The 21,248-nt window shown below is 51.8% G+C and overlaps 1 protein-coding gene and 1 non-coding gene across 4 annotated transcripts; one reads left to right on the top strand and one right to left on the bottom strand.

Moving 5' to 3' along the window:
- The first annotated feature begins 2,998 nt into the window (after positions 1-2,998).
- On the top strand, positions 2,999-17,077 carry PRMT1 (protein arginine methyltransferase 1). 3 transcript variants are annotated; one of them, XM_066271521.1, is made up of 11 exons: positions 2,999-3,120; positions 5,514-5,567; positions 6,108-6,209; positions 8,076-8,231; positions 8,371-8,434; positions 10,056-10,198; positions 11,383-11,470; positions 11,566-11,681; positions 14,651-14,801; positions 15,105-15,226; positions 16,871-17,077. In XM_066271521.1, exons 1-11 carry the CDS (start codon positions 3,085-3,087, stop codon positions 16,952-16,954), a joined length of 1,116 nt encoding a protein of 371 aa, XP_066127618.1. In that variant the 5' UTR covers positions 2,999-3,084; the 3' UTR covers positions 16,955-17,077. The 3 variants fall into 3 exon arrangements, with proteins under 3 accessions (XP_066127618.1, XP_066127619.1, XP_066127620.1); XM_066271523.1 differs by lacking the exon at positions 2,999-3,120 and adding an exon at positions 5,773-5,886 and having other exon boundaries at positions 5,539-5,572; XM_066271522.1 differs by lacking the exon at positions 5,514-5,567 and having other exon boundaries at positions 3,007-3,120.
- Positions 17,078-17,339: 262 nt separating this feature from the next.
- Positions 17,340-17,443, bottom strand: LOC136332696 (U6 spliceosomal RNA). Its single transcript, XR_010730858.1, has one exon. It is a non-coding gene; the product is annotated as a U6 spliceosomal RNA (small nuclear RNA).
- Between the last annotated feature and the right edge of the window lie 3,805 nt (positions 17,444-21,248).

The raw sequence follows: 21,248 nt of genomic DNA, 5'->3' as shown, positions 1-21,248 counted from the left end.
CTGATGTTGCCGCTTAAAAGGACCCCAAGCAGAGCACTGAATTGCTGTCTAGTGTTCTTAAGTGAGCCTTGGTTAAAGAACCTTCATTCAGGCTTGAGTCATTGTATTTTAGGTGAGAGGAGGGGAGATAGCGAGACAGATTCCTTCATGTATCCCAAACAGGATCCACCTGGCAACCCCATCTTGGGCCAATGTTCGAATACCAAGCTTTTTTAGTGCCTCAGGCTGATGCATTCAGACCAACCGTGGTATCCCAATCAAGGGACTGGCTGTGGAGGGGAAGAGGGAGAGAAATGGGAGAGGGAGGGGAAGAGAAGCAGATGGTCACTTCTGTGAGTTCTGACTGGGGATCAAACCCAGGATATCTATATATGGGGCTGACACTATCCAGGGCCTGGCAGTTTCTTAGAAAGTGAAACACACACTTAGGGTACAACTCAGCCATCAGCTCCTGGGTTTACCCAAGAGAAATGACCCAAGTGTCCATCCACAGAAAGACTTGTACATGAATTTTCATAGCCACTTTATTCATAATAGCCCTAATCTAGACATTAATTGGATGTCTGTCAGTAGGAAAATGGATAAACAATGATACTGTTATTGAAGTAGCTTGAGGCACTCTACTCAAAAATAAAACCTAGTTGTTGCAAAGTCATTTTATTTACTTGCAGCAAGTAAAAAAGATGAGATTCATATCCAAAACTCTGCCTCTTCAAGGAAGGCTCAGCCTTATGGTTTATATACACTATTTGGTCAATTACATGTTTATTTTTCTTTGCATTTGGCTACACTTATCATGTTAGGTTCCTGTCCATCTAATCTTCTTTAGAGCTACATCTAAGAACTACTATGCTACAATTTTTTTATAAATAAATTTTTAGTAATTTTAATGGGATGACATCAATAAATCAGGGTACATATATTCAAAGAAAACATATCCAGGTTATCTTGTCATTCAATTATGTTGCATACCCGTCACCCAAAGTCAGATTGTCCTCTGTTACTTTCTATCTAGTTTTCTTTGTGTCCCTCCCCTCCCCCCTCTCCCTATGCTACATTTTAACATTTAGCAAGAATGACAGTAAAAAACATTTAATTTAATTTAATTTTTTATTTTTTATAGCGACAGAGAGTCAGAGAGAGGGATAGATAGGGACAGACAGACAGGAACGGAGAGAGATGAGAAGCATCAATCATTAGTTTTTCGTTGCAACACCTTAGTTGTTCATTGATTGCTTTCTCATATTTGCTTTGACCGTGGGCCTTCAGCAGACCGAGTAACCCCTTGCTTGAGCCAGCGACCTTGGGTCCAAGCTGGTGAGCTTTTTTGCTCAAGCCAGATGAGCCCGCACTCAAGCTGGAGACCTCAGAGTCTCGAACCTGGGTTCTCCACATCCAAATTCGATGCTCTATCCACTGCGCCACCGCCTGGTCAGGCGACAGTAAAAAACATTTAGAACTACCCAGACCTTGAGACTTGTCCTGACAACACATCTGTACAATGGAATACTGCTCAGCAATAGAAGGATTGTGTGGCCCTGAGTTGGCTCAGTGGTATAGTGTTGGCCCTGATTGTGGATGTCCTGGGTTCAATTCTTGATCAGGGCACACAGGAGAATTGATCATCTGCTTCTCCACCCCTCCTCTCCTCCTCCTTCTCCCCCCCCCCCCACCTTTTCTTTTCCCACAGCCACGACTCACTCCTGGCACTGTGGATGGCTCTGTGGAGCCTCTGCCTCAGGTGCTAAAAATAGCTGGGTTACAAGCATGGCCCGTGATGGGCAGAGCATCGACCCATGAGGAGGGTCACGGAGTGGATTTCAGTTCGGGGTGCATGCGGGAGTCTGTTTCTCTAACTCCCCTCCTCTCACTTGGAAAAGAAGGAAAAAAAGAGAGAGAGAGAGAGAGAGAGAGAGAGAGAGAGAGAAAGATTTGCATAACCATTAATTATATGCAACACTTGGATGAACCTCAAAAGCATTATACTGAGTAAAAAAGATAGATACAGAGAGCACATACTGTATAATTCCATTCATAGGAAACTTTAGCAAAAGACAAGCGACACCCCAGTGACAGAAAGTAGAAAGTGCTTGCTTTGGTGGGGGAGGTATTGACTGGAAAGGGTTATGAAGGAACTTTCTGGGTAATCAATATATTTCTCGAATTGCACTCATCTCCATTCAACTAGTAACTCTTTCTGCAGCTTGAGGAAAACTCCCTAGAGGAGATGATGTCTAAGCTGTGTACAGGAGTTGGCTGACAAGAAAGGTGGGTGGCAGGGGGAGGGACTTGGCAAGGTCCAAGTGGTTTGAGTGGGGTTGCTTGGTTTCAAGAACTTGGAACAGTTAATTGGAGGGCTAGAGTTTTAATGCCTTGACGACTGAGTCCAATTCCCGACACGGTTCGAGATCGTGGACAAGCGCTCCCTCTCTTTGGGCCTCTAAGTGCTTCACTTTTTCTCTCACGCAAATGGGCATAAATTTCCCTTTTTCCTCTTGCACTCCCTTGGGGCTGAGAGAATCTACGGAATGGACGATGAGTGACAGTTCTTTTGAACCAATGTGGGAAGCTAAAGCCCTCGTGGACCAATCGCCTTGTTTTGAGATCAGCATCCCGGCCAGGGCTAGCCAAAGGCCTCGTGACGTCACATTTCAGCTAAACCAGTAGCAGCTAAAAAGAGGCAGGTCATTTTGGTGATGGACAGATCTACTTCAAAATGTCTGCTAGCGCGGGGCTCGCCGGGAAGCTTTGAGGCGGTGCTGGGGTAAAGAGGCGGAATCTCCCGGTCGATTTTGCCCAATTACCAGTCGCAGATTTTCTGACAGACGGGCAAGCTGTTCCAACCCTGTTGTCTTAAGGGGGCTGGGCTCTGCACGCCGGACTGGGCGGGTTTCTTCCCTTTGATGAGCGTCTTTTTCTGCCCAATTGCCAAACAGTACTTCCAGATGGACCTCCTCTATTGCCAATGAGATCTCCTGGCGGGGTCGTGATGGGCGGGCCTAGACCCGCCGGTATAAGGCGGTCTCGGGGGAGTGCGGAGAAGGGGGGGGGTCTCGGCAACTCAAGGAGTAGGTGCGGGTGAAGATGGCGGCAGCCGAGGCCGCGAACTGCATCATGGAGGTGAGCGTTTGGAACGCCGCTGGGGCTGGGGTCGGTTTAGGGGTCGGTGCTTTATGGCTCCGTTATAATGAAGGAATTCTGAGTCGACCGATTGGATTAAAGGCCTCCAGCCATAGGGAGGGGAGGCCGCATGCTCCAGATCCGGGGATACGGTTTGAGTATGGGTTCCCTCGTTTTCGGGGGCTTGCGGCATCCCGCCAAGCCGATGGTCTTTTGCCCTCCCACGTGGAGGAGGGCTGGGGGCGCTTCCGGCCTGGCCCCCACGTGGCCGCGGCGCGGTGGGTGGGGAGGGGGTGTGCCGAGCCTGGTGGCCCCGCGGGCTCCACGTGCGGAACAAAGGCCCCGCCCCCGGCCGGGGGAGGGGCGCCTTGGGGGGCGGGAAGGAGGCTTTCACCCTTCGGAGGCCCCCAGCCTTCCTCTCGGGGGATCGCGACATGCACCTCAAAGTGGGACTTACTTGGAGGCCTCCAAGAAGTAAAGAGTATCTTGGGAGGGGCATTGTATCTCGACCCGCTACAACCCCCTTCCCAGGACCCGGGCATTTACTTAGGCATTCGTCTAGGTTTTGTGTACTTTAGAGTTAGAATTATAGGAAGATGAAGAATTGATTCTCTCTACTCCCTCTCCCCCCCGTTTCCTGTACCGGGATTCTCCCCCGCTCGGGGCTTTGGGACCTGGGGGGGGGGGGAATGCCCCTGTGACCTCCCTTTGGGTGGTGGTGGGGCTTCTAGTTGAAGGAGATCCTTCCAGTTAAGGTGCCAGGCACCCCCTTGTGGCCATTTCTGGGTGTGTGGGAGGGATTTTTTTTCATGGGGCGTGTCCCAAAGCCCACCTCAGGGTTGGAGCCCTTCTCGGCGATGGGACAGAATGTCCGTCTGCTGGGAAAGGGGATGTGATGGAGTCTGTGAGCTTGAGCCCCATTTCTTTTCCCTCGTCATTCGTAAAGGTGGGAGATGTACTCCCCCTTCCAGAAGCCCTGTTTGAGGGTCCTGAGCCTGGATACCTGAAATGGTTTTCCAAAATGTTGGTTCTTGTGCAGCCATGTAGGATTGGTTCCGGCGCTGTTTAAAGCTATTTGGAGCTTGTCTGGCGGTGGTGTCAGTGGTATTGAGAAATGGGCCCCAGTGGGAAATCCCCTCCCTCACCAGCCGCTCTTGTTCTTCATAGGCACCCTCACTGGCTTGGGAGAATGGGGGTGGGGTTTGGAGCTTCATAGGTCATGTCCCTGACTTCACCTTTCTTGGAGCCTGGAGGGTGGTCACAGCTGGAAGAGATGTAATCTGATGGGGCCTCCGAATTTTCATCCTTTATTTAGTGGCATTCTCTGGTGTGGGAGGTCAGTTCCCCAGGGTCACTCCAATGACTCCCATCCCCCTTGGCTCTCTCCTGGATCAGGGCCTGAATGGCTGGAAGAAATATCTTCCCCAGAGGTTGCCTCAGGACTTGGCCCCACACCTTAGGGCTTCCAGGCCTGGGATGTGTATCTGAACGGGGGTAGATGGGCTTAAGGGTCCAGAGTCTGACCTCTTCCTAGGGATTGCCTTGCTGGGTAGAGGGTTATAAGGGAGGAGATTGGCTCCAACTGATTTTATTTCGGGCTTCCTGAGCCCAAGGCAGGAGCTAAGGATCAGGGTGCCAGCTCTGGTAGGGGTTCCTGTGTGCACACCTCTATCCTGGAATCCTTTCTTTTTTTTTTTTTTTTTTTTATTCATTTTTGGAGAGGAGAGGGGGAGACAGAGGGAGAGAGAGAAGAGATACAGAGAGAGAAGGGGGGGAGGAGCTGGAAGCATCAACTCCCATATGTGCCTTGACCAGGCAAGCCCAGGGTTTCGAACCGGCGACCTCAGCATTTCCAGGTCGACACTTTATCCACTGCGCCACCACAGGTCAGGCCTGGAATCCTTTCTTAAGAGAGACTGGTTTGCAGATGTGGCAGAGGCCCAGTGGGGACACCCTGCCAGCCCCCCTCCCACAGTTACTCATGGCACCCCAGCATGGGTGTGTGTGTCAGGAAGAGTCATCTAATCTGGGGGGATTAGATGATGAGGGAGAGTGACAGCTGACAGTGCCTATGTGCCCAGCAGGTGCCAGTTCCCCTGGGCTGGATGGGGGAGGTGTATATAGTTAGGTGCCTGGCCAGAGAGGGGCAATGTGGGAGCGGTCCGCCATCTCTCCAGCCACAGCTGAGACAGAATCCCCTCTTTTCTCCCACACTTGTCCCACCCCTTTTTGAAACAACCCTGCTTCATTACTTGATCCCTCTGCCACCACTCCCCACCAAGAAGAAAAATTGCAGAAAACACCTCCCCTCCCTTAAGAGCCGGGGTCCCTGGCCTGGCCCACACCTGGCCATTCCCAGTAGCTAATCCTTTTTCCCTGTTACTCTCTCCTAGAATTTTGTAGCCACCTTGGCTAATGGAATGAGCCTCCAGCCGCCTCTTGAAGAAGTAAATATCCTTTTGTGAGACCCTTCCCCACATTAAGATATCTTGCCACACATCAGGGCCTTTCTAGCAGTCTAACCATGATCCCTCTTGCTTCAAACCAGTTTACCCCGTGCCCCCACACACTTAGTACAAACTCCCTCCAGGTTTGTGGCCCCCATCTGGCCTTCCCCAATACTGTGGCTGCTTCCTTAACTCCATTTCCAGACCCCCTCTGCCCTTCCCTGTGTCTGCCCAGTTCTGCCTTCCCCTCCCTTCCCCAGCTGTGGGCTGAGCTAGAGACTGGGGCAGAGAGACTGGAGAGATGGTAGGCGTGGCTGAGGTATCGGGGTACTCCCCTGGATGGTACTCTGGGGGGATCCTTCAGTAGGAATATATGGGGTTTGGGGATTTGGGGGAGGCAAGGTGGCAGGTGGGTGCTGCAAGATTGCCATGATATGATTTTGGGGGGCTTTATTCCAGGGAGAAGTAGGGACGTAGAAGTGTTAAGAGGCCTTAGGGAGCCCAAAGGTTTTACCCACACTCCTATTCTCCCTCTCCCAGGTCTCCTGTGGCCAAGCAGAAAGCAGCGAGAAACCCAATGCTGAGGACATGACGTCCAAAGATTACTACTTTGACTCATATGCTCACTTTGGCATCCACGAGGTGAGTGTGCACAGCTTCTAAAGCTGCTGAATCTTAGGTTAATGTTTGGGAGGGCTGGAACTCCCATGCGCACTGCCTTCCCTGTCAGCAGGCTGCCCCTCTGCGCATGCTCCGGTGTTCACCTCAGGGGTCTCCTCGCCCAGCTGTTGCCTTGGAGACCAATGTTAGCCTGGTGCTCTTCAGGACTGCTCCTGGGAGGCATGGGTGGGAGCAGGTGTGTGTGACTGAGATTGCAGCTGGAATTCAAGGCCTGTCGGTTTCTTCCGCCCTCTAGTGGCGGGCGGTGGGATTGTCCCCCACAATGACAGCTGCACTTGGCTGCTGTGCGGATAGATGGCTTCTTTACTCTTGTACACTGTAGGCTGAGGTCTCAGAGAGCAGCTGAGATCTGAGGATACTTTTCTTTCCTTTCCTTTTTTTCCTTTTCTTCCTTTTTCTTTTTTTTGCTAAGGCCTCTAAAATTGTGGTAAAATATGCTTAACAAAATTTATGATTTATTTATTTTAGAGAGAGACACAGGAAGGGAGAGAGATGAGAAGCATTAACTTATACTTACAGTACCTTAGTTGTCCATTGATTGCTTTCTCATATGTGCCTTGATGGGGGGGGGCAGTCTGGCCAAGCTGGTGAACCTTTGCTCAAGTCGGTGACCTCAGTTTCAAACCTGGGACCAGTTTCAAACCTGGGACCTTACAGTCTCACATTGGTACTCTATCCATTTTGCTACCACTAGTCAGGCCAAAATATATGACTTTTTTTTTTTTTAACAGACAGAGAGTCAGAGAGAGGGATAGACAGGGACAGACAGACAGGAACGGAGAGATGAGAAGCATCAATCATTGGTTTTTCGTTGCGTGTTGTGAAACCTTAGTTGTTCATTGATTGCTTTCTCATATGTGCCTTGACCGCGGGCCTTCAGCAGACTGAGTAACCCCTCGCTCGAGCCAGCGACCTTGAGTCTAAACTGGTGAGCTTTTTGCTCAAACCAAACGAGCCCGCACTCAAGCTGGTGACCTTGGGGTCTCGAACCTGGGTCCTCTGCATCCCAGTCCGATGCTCTATCCACTGTGCCACCGCCTGGTTAGGCAGAAGTGTAATATTTTTACATTTTTGATTGATTTTTAGAAATTGAAAGAGAAAAAAAATGATCTGTTGTTCCACTTATCTATGCACTCATTGGTTGACTCTTGTATGTGCCCTGACTGTGGCTTAAACCCACAACCTTGGCATATTGGGAAGATGTTCCAACCAACTGAGCTACCCGACCACATTTTTATTATTATTTTTTTATAGAGACAGAGAGAGGGATAGATAGGGACAGACAGACAGGAACGGAGAGAGATGAGAAGCATCAATCATCAGTTTTTTGTTGCGACACCTTAGTTGTTCATTGATTACTTTCTCATATGTGCCTTGACTGTGGGCCTTCAGCAGACTGAGTAATCCTTTGCTCGAGCCAGTGACCTTGGGTCCACGCTGGTGAGCTTTGCTCAAACCAGATTATCCCGCACTGAAGATGGCGACCTCAGGGTCTCGAACCTGGGTTCTCCGCATCCCAGTCTGACGCTCTATCCACTGTGCCGCTGCCCGGTCAGGCTACTGAGAACTGTTTAAAGCCAAGGATCACTTGGGCTTAAGATGCAATGTTAGAATCCAGTTAAGATGGGAGTTTAGTTTGTCCAGTCTGGTTTTACAAATAGGGAAACTGAGGGGTGTAGAAGGGAAGTAACATGTTCCGAAGAAGTAACAGGTAGCAGGGCTGAGCTCTGGCCCTCCAAATAGTCAGTGTGTCAGAGGCCAGTGTACCCCATTGCCAGCTGAGAATGCAGGCCCCTCATAGTATGTTTGTACCCCTCCCTCCCCCAGGAGATGCTGAAAGATGAGGTACGCACCCTCACCTACCGCAACTCCATGTTTCACAATCGGCACCTCTTCAAGGACAAGGTGGTGCTGGACGTGGGCTCAGGCACAGGGATTCTCTGCATGTTTGCTGCCAAGGCCGGGGCCCGTAAGGTCATCGGGGTGAGTGTCCTGGGCAGCTGGGTGGGCTGGGCCTTGGGATGAAGAGAGGGCCTTTTGGGGCTCAAGGATTGGATGGAGGGGTTGGGGGCTGAGGTTGGGCCTGGGGTTGGTCTCATCCTCCCTTCTTCCTGGACCCCAGATCGAGTGTTCCAGTATCTCTGATTATGCGGTGAAGATCGTCAAAGCCAACAAGTTAGACCATGGTGAGCCCAGGAATAGACTGGGTTTGTGGGGTGGAGCGGGCGATTCCAGCTTCCCCGGACCCTTGGCAAGAGGGTGGGGGCTGCTGAACACACATTCGGCTTTTTTACCTCTGTGGGTCTGGGCTGCCAGCAGCCTGAGAATTCAGCCTTCTCAGAGCTCACAACCTGATGAGTGGGTTCTTCTCTCTTAGAATTTGAGTGGTGAAGTTGCAGGTTTAGCGCTTCACTCTTAAAATGTTCTGGAAAGAAGCAGTCTAGATTTTCCAGTGAATAGAGTCATGTGGTTGACACCTGAAGGCCTGTGGTGAGAAGTCTCTCAGCTGCTGTTCTCTGGAATCAACCAGTGCTCACAGTGAAGTTCGTGCTTACAGACACATACACACATACACGTCTTTCCATTCACGTGTGTCATTTTTACACAAATAGCATTTCATGCAAATCTTTTCCCTTTGTTTTTTCCGTCTGCTCATCATGTATGTAGTTTAACATGTTGCAGGACGTTGAGAGGCTCTTGTTATTTTTGATGGACTCCAGCATACACACACATCCCAGCTTTCTTATCCAGGATCCTGGTGATCAGCATTTAGCTCCTTCTGAGATCCCTCCCCCCACATAACGTTATTCCATAAATGAAACAGTATGTCTGTGAGATCAGTTTATAAAAGTAGGATTGTGTGGGTCAAAAACCTAAATTGGGTAGACAATTCCAGATTGCTTTTGAGTCCCTACCTGCACCTTTTTTTTTTTTTTTTTTTTTTGTATTTTTCTGAAGCTGGAAACGGAGAGGCAGTCAGACCCCTGCATGCACCCGACCGGGATCCACCCAGCATGCCCACCAGGGGGCGATGCTCTGCCCATCTGGGGCATTGTTCTGTTGCAACCAGAGCCATTCTAGCGCCTGAGGCAGAGGCCACAGAGCCATCCTCAGCGCCCGGGCCAACTTTGCTCCAGTGGAGCCTTGGCTGTGGGAGGGGAAGAGAGAGATAGAGAGGAAGGAGAGGGGGAGGGGTGGAGAAGCAGATGGATGCCACTCCTGTGTGCCCTGGCCGGGAATTGAACCCGGGACTCCTGCACGCCAGGCGGATGCTCTACCACTGAGCCAACCGGCCAGGGCCCACCTGCAACTTTTGAAGGTCCAGGAGCATGGGAAAATGGTGGTTTTTCTGGATATGAAGACTCCTAGCATTTAGTAACAAGTGATTCTTTTTTCCTTTTTGATTGTTTGCCTCAAAAGATTAGTATAGTGAGCCCCTTAAGTACCTGTCAGTCACCTTGCAATATGTCCATTGGGAGCAAATGCTAAGCATGATGACATTTAAATCCTACTATGTGTGTCTAATAGATGACCATGCTGTTAGCAGCAAAACCTTAACATTGCCTAATACCTAATCCATGTAAAATTTCTGCTTCTGCCTCAAAAAATAATCTACAGTGAATTTTAAGACTAAGTGAACAGATGAAACTTCAGCTCACACAGTTTTTTGAAGATGCTCAGATGTAGCCCCAGCCCTTAGAAGATAAGGGATGCCCCCATGTGGTCCCCAGGCCCTGACCCCCAGGGGGGAGGCGATCAGCAGGTCTCCTAAAGGCTGGTGGCATGTACCTCTGTCTGCCCCCACAGTGGTGACCATCATCAAGGGGAAGGTAGAGGAGGTGGAGCTTCCGGTGGAGAAGGTTGACATCATCATCAGCGAGTGGATGGGCTACTGTCTCTTCTACGAGTCAATGCTCAACACCGTGCTCTATGCCCGAGACAAGTGGCTGGTGAGGCCCCTGGCGGGTTGGGAACAGCAGGCTGGGGTCCTTTGGGTGTTGTTGCATTTATCCGTCAAGCGAGGTAGATAACAAAAGCTATGCTGTTTCCCACACAGGGACTTAACACGGAATTGACTGCACCAGTGTCTCACAATCAGAACAATTTTTTTTTTTTTTACAGGGACAGAGAGAGGGATAGATAGGGACAGACAGGAATAGAGAGAGATGAGAAGCATCAATCATCAGTTTTTCGTTGTGACACCTTAGTTGTTCATTGATTGCTTTCTCATATGTGCCCCGACCGTGGGCCGTCAGCAGACCGAGTAACCCCTTGCTTGAGCCAGGGACCTTGGGTCCAAGCTGGCAAGCTCTTTGCTCAAGCCAGATGAGCCCACGCTCAAGCTGGCGACTTCGGGTCTCAAACCTGGGTCCTCCGCATCCCAGTTTGATGCTCTTATCTACTGTGCCACCTCCTGGTCAGGCTCACAACCAAAACAATTTAACATGTTTTGAGGCTAGACAGTGATGAGATGAGTGTCGGGAGGGAGTTAGTGCTGGGGAAAAACCATAGCAGGACAGAGAGACAGGGAAGGGCTGGGGCTGTGGTCCCCTCAGGTTCTCAGATCAGAGAGGCCTCCCAAGGGAGGTGACTGAGGCCTGAATCAGAGGATGGGAAGTAGCTGCACAGGAACTGAATCTGAGGGGAAGAACATGCTGGACAGACGATTTGAGCCGGTGTAAAGGTCCTGGGGCAGAAGTATTCTTGCTGTGTTTTGAGGGGCATCAGGGAAGGAAGCTAGAGTGGAATAAGGGCTGGAAGAGCAGTAGGATGGTTGGTAAGAGGTGAGGGGTGGGTGGAGAGGCCCTTACTGACCTTGTGGGGCCTGTGGACCCTTATGAGACTTAGCTTTACTTCAGAGCAGCCAGGGAGGGTTTTGATGATCTTTCCAAACCTCTGAAGGACAGGGTCTGACTTAGGTGCTCCTGAGCACCACCTGGCAGCCATACCCATATGCAGACTTGGGGATGAGGGCAGAGGCCAGATGACACTGCAGTAGCCTAGGTGGGAAGTATTGATGGATTAGACCAGGGTGGGGTAGGCAGAATGGTTGGATAGAGACCAAACTGGTGTGGTTTAGGGGCAGTGTTGCCAAGGTCCCCCACCTTCACGCCTTCATCCCACCCTCTCACAGGCTCCTGATGGCCTCATCTTCCCAGACCGAGCCACGCTGTATGTGACAGCCATCGAGGACCGGCAGTACAAAGACTACAAGATCCACTGTGAGCTCAGGCCCAAGGAGCTCATGGGTTGGGGTGGGCTCAGCCTGGCCTGGGTACCCTGGTGTGCTCACATCTCCCTCTTGCCCCCTCCCCAGGGTGGGAGAACGTGTACGGCTTTGACATGTCTTGCATCAAAGACGTGGCTATCAAGGAGCCCCTGGTGGATGTGGTGGACCCCAAGCAGCTGGTCACCAACGCCTGCCTTATAAAGGTGAGGGGATGGGCATGGCCAGGTGTCCCCCAGGGTTGGAGCCAAAGAAGGGCCAGCACCTACCGTGCATGTGAGACAGGGCGCACAGTGCTGGCCTGAGGTCTTGGGTGCCTTTCTGGTCAGCCAGGGTGATGCTAGAGGCCCAGGGAAGCCCTGACAACCATTATAAAGCTTCGTGAGGCAGCCAAGGCCATGGGTCAGGATAGAACTCCTGAGCCGTGGCTGGGTGGCTCGGTTTGTTGGGAGTGTCATCTCGATGTGGTGGGGTTGCAGTTCGGTCCCCTACCAGGGCTCGTGCAGGAACAGATCGATGTTTTTGTCTCCTCTTCTCTCGCCCCCTTCCTCTCTATAAATCAGTAAATCAATTGCCTGACCTGTGGTGGTGCAGTGAATAAAAGCATCAACCTAGAATGCTGAGGTCGCTGGTTCGAAACCCTGGGCTTGCCCGGTTAAGGCACATACAGAGTTGATGCTTCCTGCTCCTCCCCCCTTCTCTCTCTCTCTGTCTCTTTTCTCTATCTAAAATGAATAAATAAAATCTTTTAAAAAGCCCTGGCTGGTTGGCTTAGTGGTAGAGCGTCGGCCTGGCATGCAGAAGTCCCAGGTTCGATTCCCGGCCAGAGCACACAGGAGAAGCGCCCATCTGCTTCTCCACCCCTCCCCCTCTCCTTCCTCTCCGTCTCTCTCTTCCCCTCCCGCAGCTGAGGCTCCATTGGAGCAAAGATGGCCGGGGCGCTGGGGATGGCTCCTTGGCCTCTGCTCCAGGCGCTGGAGTGGTTCTGGTCGCAACAGAGCGACGCCCCGGAGGGGCAGAGCATTGCCCCCTGGTGGGCAGAGCTTCGCCCCCTTGTGGGCGTGCCGGGTGGATCCCAGTCGGGCGCATGCGGGAGTCTTTGTCTGACTGTCTCTCCCCGTTTCCAGCTTCAGAAAAATACAAAAAAAAAAAAAATCTTAAAAAAAGATAAAGCCTGACCTGTGGTGGTGCAGTGGATAAAGCATCGACCTGGAACTCTGAGGTCGCCGGTTCGAAACCCTGGGCTTGCCTGGTCAAGGCACATATGGGAGTTGATGCTTCCAGCTCCTCCCCCCTTCTCTCTCTCTGTCTCTCCTCTCTCTCTCTCCCTCTGTCTCTCCCTCTCCTCTCCAAAAATGAATAAATAAAAAAAATTAAAAAAAAAAAAAAAAAGATAAAAATACTAAAGTCAATAAATTTAAAAAAACAAGAGATGGAATCCAGTGAGACCGGCTGGCCCGGCCCCAGGAGCACATATTCCAGAGGGTATACGTGAGGCAGGCAGCTAAGAGCCCCAGGTGGGCTCACCAAATGCAAGAAGCCGGGACTAGGAGCCAGTTTATCCACACTAATAAGTAATGCCATGATTGTCATTTGTTGAGTCCCTTCCGTCCCGTGTCCCATATATCACTTCTTGTATGAGGTGGGCAAAACCAGGTGGAGGAAGAAGACTGGAAGGAATGTGGAGAGATGAGACAAGAGAAGCAGGTGGCCTGAGTGGGCCAGCTCCCGTGGCATCCGTCAGAACCACAGTTTTGTTCAGAGAGCATCAGAACTTTCTGAGCTGTTAAATGGTTTTTAGCAGAGATTCAGCATGATTTGATGGACTTTTTTTTTTTTTTAATTTTATTTATTTTTTACAGAGACAGTGTGAGTCAGAGAGAGGGATGGACAGGGACAGAAAGACAGGAACGGAGAGAGATGAGAAGCATCAATCATTAGTTTTTCATTGCGACATCTTAGTTCATTGATTGCTTTCTCACATGTGCCTTGACTACGGGCCTTCAGCAGACCAAGCAACCCCTTACTTGAGCCAGCGACCTTGGGTCCAAGCTGGTGAGCCTTGCTCAAACCAGATGAGCCCACACTCAAGCTGGCGACCTTGAGGTCTCGAACCTGGGTCCTTCCGCATCCCAGTCTGATGCTCTATCCACTGCGCCACCGCCTGATCAGGCAGACTTTTTTTTTTTAATTTTTATTTATTTTAAGTGAGTGGAGGGGAGATAGACAGACTTCTGCCCTGATCAGGATCCACCCAACAACCCCCATCTGGGCCAATGCTCCACTCAACAGAGCTGTCCTCAGTGCCTGAGGCTGACGCTAAGACCAGCCGAGCCACTGACTGCGTGAGAGGAAGAGAAGCAGATGGTCACTTCTCATGTGTGCCCTGACCAGGGATAGAACTCAGGCATCCACACATCAGGCTGACACTCTATCTACTGAGCCAGCTGGCCAGGGACCAGGCTTGACTTTTTATTTTATTTTATTTTTTTTTAAAGATTTTGTTTATTGATTTTAAGGAAGAGAGAAAGGGGAGAGGAGTGGGAAGCATCAACTCATAGTAGTTGCTTCTCACATGTGCCTTGACCAGGTAAGCTCAGGGTTTCAAACCAGCAACCTCAGCATTCCAGGTCAGTGCTTTATCCATTGCACCACCATAGGTCAGGCCAGGCTTGACTTTTTAGAATTGTTACTTTGCCCTGGCCAGATAGCTCGGTTGGTTAGAGCATGGTCGCAAAGCACAAAAGTTGCTAATTCAATCTTTGGTCAGGGCACATACAGGAACAGACCAGTGTTTGTTTCTCACTTGCGCTTTCCCTTCTCTGTCTAAAATCAGTAAGTAAAAAAAAAAGTGTTTTCAACAAATACCACCTTGGCTGATAGATATGTCCAGTTAAGGTCTGTAAGGGTTTGGGGAACAGAAGCAGGGAGCCCTGTTAAGAGGCTGCTGCAGTTGGGAGGCGATGGTGCCCTGGAGAAGGGTGGGAGCCATGGAGGGTCAACGGGCAAGTCCTTCACGGAAAGTAGCAGGTCCAGGAAGTAAAGGGTCAGGTTTGAGGTTCGGATGTGGGAGAGAATCGAACAGGGAATGCAGCACGTGCCCTTCCCCGCTGCCTGACCCTCCCCCTCCTGTGCCGTTGGATGTTGCGTGGGGCTCACGGGGCCTGTCCTGCAGGAGGTGGACATCTACACGGTGAAGGTGGAAGACCTGACCTTCACCTCTCCCTTCTGCCTGCAAGTGAAGCGGAACGACTACGTGCACGCCCTGGTGGCCTACTTCAACATCGAGTTCACCCGCTGCCACAAGAGGACCGGCTTCTCCACCAGTGAGTTCAGGGGAGGTGACAGGAGCAGCCAGAGGGAGCCTTCCTCGGGGACAGTGCGAACCCATGTCCCCACACTGGCTCTGCCAGCTGACCTGACCGTGCTGCACCCCAGTTTCTCCACCTCCGACACCTAGAAGAGTCTCTCTGCGGTTTGAGGAGGGTGAAGGGCTTCATAGAAGGTTGACCAAGGTCACTGTTTAGTAAACAGTCACGAGGGGACCTGCCAGGCAGAGGAGCAAGGCCAAGGTTGGGTGCAGGAGGCCAGGGGGTGCCCATGACCCGCTGACCCACCTCTGCCCTCAGGCCCCGAGTCCCCATACACGCACTGGAAGCAGACGGTGTTCTACATGGAGGACTACCTGACGGTGAAGACAGGCGAGGAGATCTTTGGCACCATCGGCATGCGGCCCAATGCCAAGAATAATGTGAGGCCCGTGGGGCCCTGGGGGGTGGGCTAAGGCCCCTCTGCCTATCTGGGCTCTTGGGGTCTCTCTGGGGAGCACGGATTGTAGGATTGTATTGTATTGAGCACTACTGGGAGCAGGGCCCTGGAGACCCAGCGGTGGTCAGGTCGAGCCCCTGCCCTCCTGCTACTCCTAGGCATGGGGCGCAGTCATATGGTAAAACGACAGCTGGAGATGACTGTCAGGCTGGGAAGGAGTGGGCCAGGTGCAGGGATGGAGGGGAACAAAGGAAGGCTGTTTGCTCCTCCTGAGCCCCTGGTAGGACACAGCTGCCTCCAGTTGAGCAATTGAGGTTGGGATAGGCAATTGCCTGAGCTCCAGCTCTATAAATGGGTGGGAGGAGGAGGAGCCTGGATTCCCAGAGTGGAGGGGCGTGGTCTGTGCCAGGAGTCAGCACCAGGCCTGTGTGTGAGGATGGGTGAACCTTAGGGAGCCTGGGTGCAGGGGAGTTGCACCCACTTTCTAAGTCAGGGAGATAAGCCCATTAGAGCAGGGCTTTGTAGCCAGTGACAGTTTTGCTGTACCCCAGAGGACATTGGTCACTGGAGACATTTGGGTTGTTACAACCTGGAGAAAGAGTGCTACTGGCATCTAGTGGGTAGAGGCTGTGAGTACACAGGACAACAAAGAATGGCCCCAGGCTGGCCCTGGCCAGTTGGCTCAGTGGTAGAGCATCAGCCTCAGCGTGTGGATGTCCCAGGTTTGATTCCCATTCAGGGCACACGGGAGAAGTGAGCATCTGCTTCTCTACCCCTCCCCCTCTTCTTTCTCTCTCTTTTTCTTCTTCTCTCAGCCATGGCTCAGTTGGTTCAAGTGCATTTGCCACAGATGCTAAAAATTACTCTGTTGCTAGCAAGGCCCCAGACAGGAGTTGCTAGGTGGATCCCGGTGGGGATGCAGGCGGGAGTCTATTTCCCCTTCTCTCACTTGAAAAAAAAAAAGTGGCCCCAAATCTTAGTGTGGAGGCTGAGGAAGCCAAAACTAAAGAGACAGACAGCTTGGGGGGGGGGGGAGACTGAGATCATTGAGGTCATGGGTGACTTTGCCTCAGCCTTTCCAGGGAGTGCTAGGGGTCGCGGGACTGGGGACAGGAGGAGTGGATTCCAACTCTGAGGGGGAGAGGAAGTGGGGACAGTGGATCGGGACCGAGTTCTGTGAAGTTTTTTTTGTTTGTTTGTTTTTTCTGCTGTCAAGTTTTACAGGAGGAGAATGTATTTGAGATAGGGGTTCACTTACATGAGGGACTAGTAACTGTTTTTGTTGATGGGAATGGTTCTGGTGAGGAAATAGTCATGAAGCAAGGCAGGTGAGCTCTGTCCCTGAGGGACCTGGTGGGTGTGAGGATGTCACGTGGAGCTGTCACTGAGAGTCGGTTCATGGCAGATGTAGGGGGTGGGACCAGCAATGTGGGCTCTCCATCCTGGACATGGGCTAAAAGCAGGACCCTGCTGGGTCTCCAGGAAGGGTATGTAGACAGCTGGTGGGGACACAGAGTGTCTCATGTATGCCGGACCTGCACCACGTCTGTGTCCTTCTGACTCCGACAGTTCTGGGTCCCCGCCTGCCCTGTCTCTAGTCCCCCTCATGTCTGCCCTCTCCCCACAGCGCGACCTGGACTTCACCATTGACCTGGACTTCAAGGGCCAGCTGTGTGAGCTGTCCTGCTCCACCGACTACCGGATGCGCTGAGAAGGCCCCCGGTTTCTCCCACCTCGGCCGGGCTGGCCCTGCACGGGCCCAGGGCTGTGGCATTCTTAGGCAGTTGCAGGGCTCCCTCTTCCTCTCCCTTCCTCAGAAGGGGGTTTTAGGGGCCTGGGGTGGGGGTTGGGGGGGAGGGCACATCGTGACTGTGTTTTTCATAACTTATGTTTTTATATGGTTACATTTACGCCAATAAATCCTCAGCTGGGACACATGGCCGCCTGCGGGCAGGGTGGGGTTGGGTTACACCTGCAGGTGCTCAGGTGCCAGTCCGAGGGGGTGCGATTATCGGATGGCTGTAGGTCTCTGTCCTCATGTGGGTCTAGGTCTCTTCCTCCACAGTCCTCTGAGTGTCTTTTTTTTTCCTTTTTAAAAAAATATGGAACGCTTCATGAATTTGCTTGTCATCCTTGTGCACGGGCCATGCTGATGTCTGTATCATTCCAATTTTAGCATATGTGCTGCCTAAGCGAACACATTCTCCGAGTCTTGTCCCAACTCACTCCTTAGCTGTCTCACAGGATCTCTTCGCCCCAGCCCACTCTGGGGTGTCTCTGTCCCCCACCACCACCCTCTCTTACCCACTGCCCCCAGCTGCACTGCCAGGCTTGGGGAGGGTTGGGGTGTAGGCTCCAAGTACAGCTGGGCCCTGTAGTTTCCCAGAAAGCCATCTCCCTGCCTTCCCCAACACATTCCTCTGGCTGCTTTTTCTGTCCTGGACCAACGCGATTTTGCGTTGCCATGCCAGGGCTGACTGGCAGGGATTACTGCCCTGCCCTCTATGCCTGGGGAAATGGGAGTTGTGTAGTTGCCTCAGGGGATAGAATTCCTTGGAGAGGGTGGCTTGGAACCTGTGGGGAGGAGATCAGTGAGTGGCGTGCCCCGTCTCGACCACAGAGCCTCTCCTCAGAGGTGGACACCAAGGCCCCGCTGACCTTCCCAGCTGCCCAGGGTCTGTCTGATTAGGCCCTGCTGCAGGCATGACAGTCTGCATCCACCGGCCCTTTCCTGGCCTTGTCCACAGCTCATCCCCTAGGACATTACACAGACAACCTGGGCCACTCACCATTGCCATCCACATCTTTTCACAGCCCTTGCTACCCCTGCTTCAGTATAACGAGCCCTACATCTGTTCTTCCTGGATGGTGGCCACACTGGCTATGCTGAGGCTCAGTCTCCCTTTGTCCCTATCCCCAGGTGGTCTGCAAGTGTCCCACATTGTGCCCAGCCCCCTCTCTGAAACTCCGTCTCTCCAGAGTTGAGGTGAGGTCAGGTCTACACAGCAGCCTAGGCCCTAGGCAGGGGTCTCAAACTCGCGGCCCGCCCACCAATTTTGTGCGGCCCGCAGACTAATCAAACTTCATGGATTAGTCTGCAGGCCAGTTTGCGGCCGCACAAAGTTGGTGGGCGGGCCGCAAGTTTGAGACCCTTGCCCTAGAGCTTTCTCTTCCTTAGCCCTGGAAAGGGTGACCTCTGGAGGCCTGGCTGGTAAGGAGGCTTATCTGCCACCACTACACACCCGGGAGGGCTCCTTGGGAGCAATGTAGGAGGTGGAGCCGTGGATCAGTATGGCCTCAGATTCTCTGGTATATTAAGCTCTTTGGAAGTGGGGACTGGTTCTTGATTCGAGCTACAGTGAACATTGGAAGAGGGTTATCTGCACCCAGGAAGGGAGCAAAGTTTCATCACAAAGAAGTGGCTTCAGTCACTGGTTTTCCTGGCACCAGCCAGGCCCACCCACCCCATGGTGACCACCCACATTATAATTCCAGCTTCTTCCCTGCCAGGTGACCTAGACTCCTTGGGCAAATGAGAAAGTCCCATGCTGGCTCAGCTTTGCCTCAGCCAAGGAGCTCTTTAAGTCTGGCCATGGGTCCCAGGACCCTCGCAGCTATGGGCATGGCCAGTGTGAAGCCTTCATCCTGTTGGTTTCCAGGACCCTGGTTTTTTTGTTTTTTTAATTTTATTTATTTTTAAATAAAATTTTATTTTAATGGGATGACATCAATAAATCAGGGTACATATATTCAAAGAAAACATTTCCAGGTTTTGTCATTCAGTTCTGCATACCCATCACCAAAAAAGAGATTGTCCTCTGTCACCCTCTATCCAGTTTTTTTTTGTACCCCTCCCCCTCCCCTTCCCCCTCTCCCTCCTTCCCTCCCCCCACCCCCCACCCCTGTAACCACCACACTCCTGTCCATGTCTCTTAGTCTCGCTTTTTTGTCCCACCAATGTATGGAATCCTGCAGTTCTTGTTTCTTTCTGATTCGCTTATTTCACTCCGCATAATGTTATCAAGATTCCACCATTCTGCTGTGATTCGATGTCATCATTTCTTCTAGCTGAATAGTATACCATGGTGTATATGTGCCCCATCTTCTTTTTTTTTTTTTTTTTGCATTTTTTTCTGAAGCTGGAAACGGAGAGACAGACAGACTCCCGCATGTGCCCGACAGGGATCCACCCGGCACACCCACCAGGGGCTACTCTCTGCCCACCAGGGGGTGATGCTCTGCCCATCCTGGGCGTCGCCATGTTGCGACCAGAGCCACTCTAGCGCCTGGGGCAGAGGCCACAGAGCCATCCCCAGCGCCCGGGCCATCTTTGCTCCAATGGAGCCTTGGCTGCGGGAGGGGAAGAGAGAGACAGAGAGGAAAGCGCGGCGGAGGGGTGGAGAAGCAAATGGGCGCTTCTCCTGTGTGCCCTGGCCGGGAATCGAACCCGGGTCCTCCGCACGCTAGGCCGACGCTCTACCGCTGAGCCAACCGGCCAGGGCCATGTGCCCCATCTTCTTTATCCAGTCTTCTATTTTTTTTTTTTTTACAGTGATTAAAAGCCTTTAAGCCAACTCTTGGCCAATACAGCAAGAATCCATAAAAGAGTAGTGTCCTTAATATGTTCACCAAGTCCAAGTTGGCCCCATCACCATGCCAAATCCCTGAGAAATGCAACCCAACCACAGTTCAGTCTGTTAGGAGCTGTCACAGGGAGCAGGAGTCCAGGAAAAGTCCACACAGGAAAAGTCCGCATGGCACTGGAATTGTTGTCACCATTCTATACTTTGCAGCTCATGTCCAAGTCCCAATGACAGCTGCTTCTAGCTGGTAATGATTCAGGTAGACTGGAAAAGCCATTTGCAGCATGCGTGGATATGGAGCTTCTGTTCTCTGCCTGGAGAGTTGAGACCAGGTTGCTTTTCCCTGGAGCTCTGCGACTGTGGCATGGTAAAGAGAACCTTGGGATACACTAAGCTGGGTGGCAAAGGTTGTCATAATACAAGTTGTCAAAATGGGGAAGGAGAGCTCTACATTAGGAGTAGGTCCCAGCCTGAAATATGAGTGGGGCATTGAGGTAGGAGGGATAAAGGAAACACTATATACTAAGCAAAGCAGCAGAAAATAGGACTATCAACACCCATAACAGAGATCTTTGAGGGAAGAATAAAAAACCTGACTATTCAGGCAAAACAGTTAAGTGGCCCTTGTGCAGGACCCTGGCTTTTAACAATGAGGTTGGTGCAGTGCCCAGCTTGCTGGATAACATTGGGCACATCTTGGCCCTGCTGGCTTGAGTTTACCCATCTGTATTAGGGCCAGGACCCCAAGTTTCTTTCCCCATAACTCCACGTGGGTTCACTCTCAGATTGTGTCCTACAAACTGCTCCCTGCCTCCACTGTGACTGGGCTGGACCCAGGGACACACCTGAGCCAGCATAGACAACATCTAGAGCCAAATAAAAGGTGATTTCCATGTTTCAGTCTCTGCCCATCTTGGCCTCCCAATCTGAGTCCAGGTCGTAAAATATTTTCCCCTTTGTCATGAACATTTTCCTTTACGGAAGTCCCTTTGTCTAACTTGAATCCAATCTACTGTAGCACCGATTTCGCGTTGCATCTTCTGTGGGTGGTGGATTGGTGAGACCCCAAAGCAACTCTTCTCTCCCTGGGATGGCAGGACTGAAATTTGCTCCATGTCCAGCTCGACACCCACGCGCGTGACTATAGTGTACCCACAGGACATGAGTTCCAAGTTGAGAGGAGCGAGCTCTTTGAGAGCGGCCGGGGGGGGGGGGGGGGGCGGGTGGCTAAGAACCTGGTGCTCACAGATTCTGCCTAGAACACAGGAGGCCAAATCGTGGAGAACAAGCTAGGTAGAAAGGGACAGGGCTAGGGATCGAACGGAGGAAAAGGATTGGACGCTGGGAGTCAACGGAGGCGGGAATAGAACGCAGAGGGATTGGAAGGGCGGGGATAAAACCAGGGACTTGAATACCAGGCAA

Source organism: Saccopteryx bilineata, chromosome 3 (assembly GCF_036850765.1).
Source record: "Saccopteryx bilineata isolate mSacBil1 chromosome 3, mSacBil1_pri_phased_curated, whole genome shotgun sequence".
NCBI classification, from domain to species: domain Eukaryota; kingdom Metazoa; phylum Chordata; class Mammalia; order Chiroptera; family Emballonuridae; genus Saccopteryx; species Saccopteryx bilineata.
This window is presented reverse-complemented; position numbering and strand designations above follow the sequence as displayed.

Coding starts and splice junctions, on each gene's coding strand:
- PRMT1 (XM_066271521.1), top strand. CDS start 3,085: ATGGCGGCAGCCGAGGCCGCGAACTGCATCATGGAG. Junction 10,199..11,382: donor ATGCCCGAGACAAGTGGCTG/GTGAGGCCCCTG, acceptor ACCCTCTCACAG/GCTCCTGATGGCCTCATCTT. Junction 14,802..15,104: donor GAGGACCGGCTTCTCCACCA/GTGAGTTCAGGG, acceptor CTCTGCCCTCAG/GCCCCGAGTCCCCATACACG.